Below are 532 nucleotides of genomic sequence, written 5' to 3' on the forward strand. Positions count from 1 at the left end.
GGGGAGGAGGGATTGCGGGTGGGGAGGGGGGACGCTCCCGGCTCCACCTCGCGCGCGCGGCGCGACCAGAGCGCCCGGCTCCAGCAGAGGCGAGCAGCGCCGGAAAACCCCGCAGCAGCCCAGAGCCCCGCGATGGAGTGAGTATCCCCGCGCCGCGCGCGCCTTTAGCTGCCTTCCCCTCCGCATGTTGCTATGGCGACCGAGGCAGCCGGCTGATCCCGGCTTGGGTCCCGGTCCAGGATGGGTGTTTAATTTCAGCCCCGTGTGTACGCCTGGCGTTTCTATAGCAGCAGCCGGGGAGGCAGGAGCCAAGGGGTGCCAGACCTGAGATGCGTGGTTTTGGCCGCTGCCCCTTGGCCAGCAGGGCCTCGGGAGGGGACGATGTTGCTGAAGAGGGAGGCACGTTCTAGGCTTTCCCGTCCTTGCCCCAAGCTTCCGCCACTCAGGGAGTTGGCCGCAATAGCCATTACTTCCGATTCCTAACCTTGTCAGCATTATTGGACTGCAGTCAGAAAAAAAAAAAAAAAGACCG

The 532-nt window shown here is 64.1% G+C and overlaps 1 protein-coding gene across 1 annotated transcript in view; it reads left to right on the forward strand.

The window, feature by feature from the left end:
* Window positions 1–29: 29 nt before the first annotated feature.
* Window positions 30–532, forward strand: part of LOC104991163 (paralemmin-2) — a 517,429-nt gene continuing 516,926 nt past the window's right edge. The window contains exon 1 of the mRNA XM_010843550.1: window positions 30–137. Coding sequence (XP_010841852.1) covers window positions 133–137 — 5 coding nt within the window. The 5' untranslated portion in view covers window positions 30–132. The remainder of the gene's footprint in view (window positions 138–532) is intronic.

This window comes from Bison bison, unplaced genomic scaffold (assembly GCF_000754665.1).
Source record: "Bison bison bison isolate TAMUID 2011002044 unplaced genomic scaffold, Bison_UMD1.0 scf7180017864183, whole genome shotgun sequence".
NCBI lineage: Eukaryota > Metazoa > Chordata > Mammalia > Artiodactyla > Bovidae > Bison > Bison bison.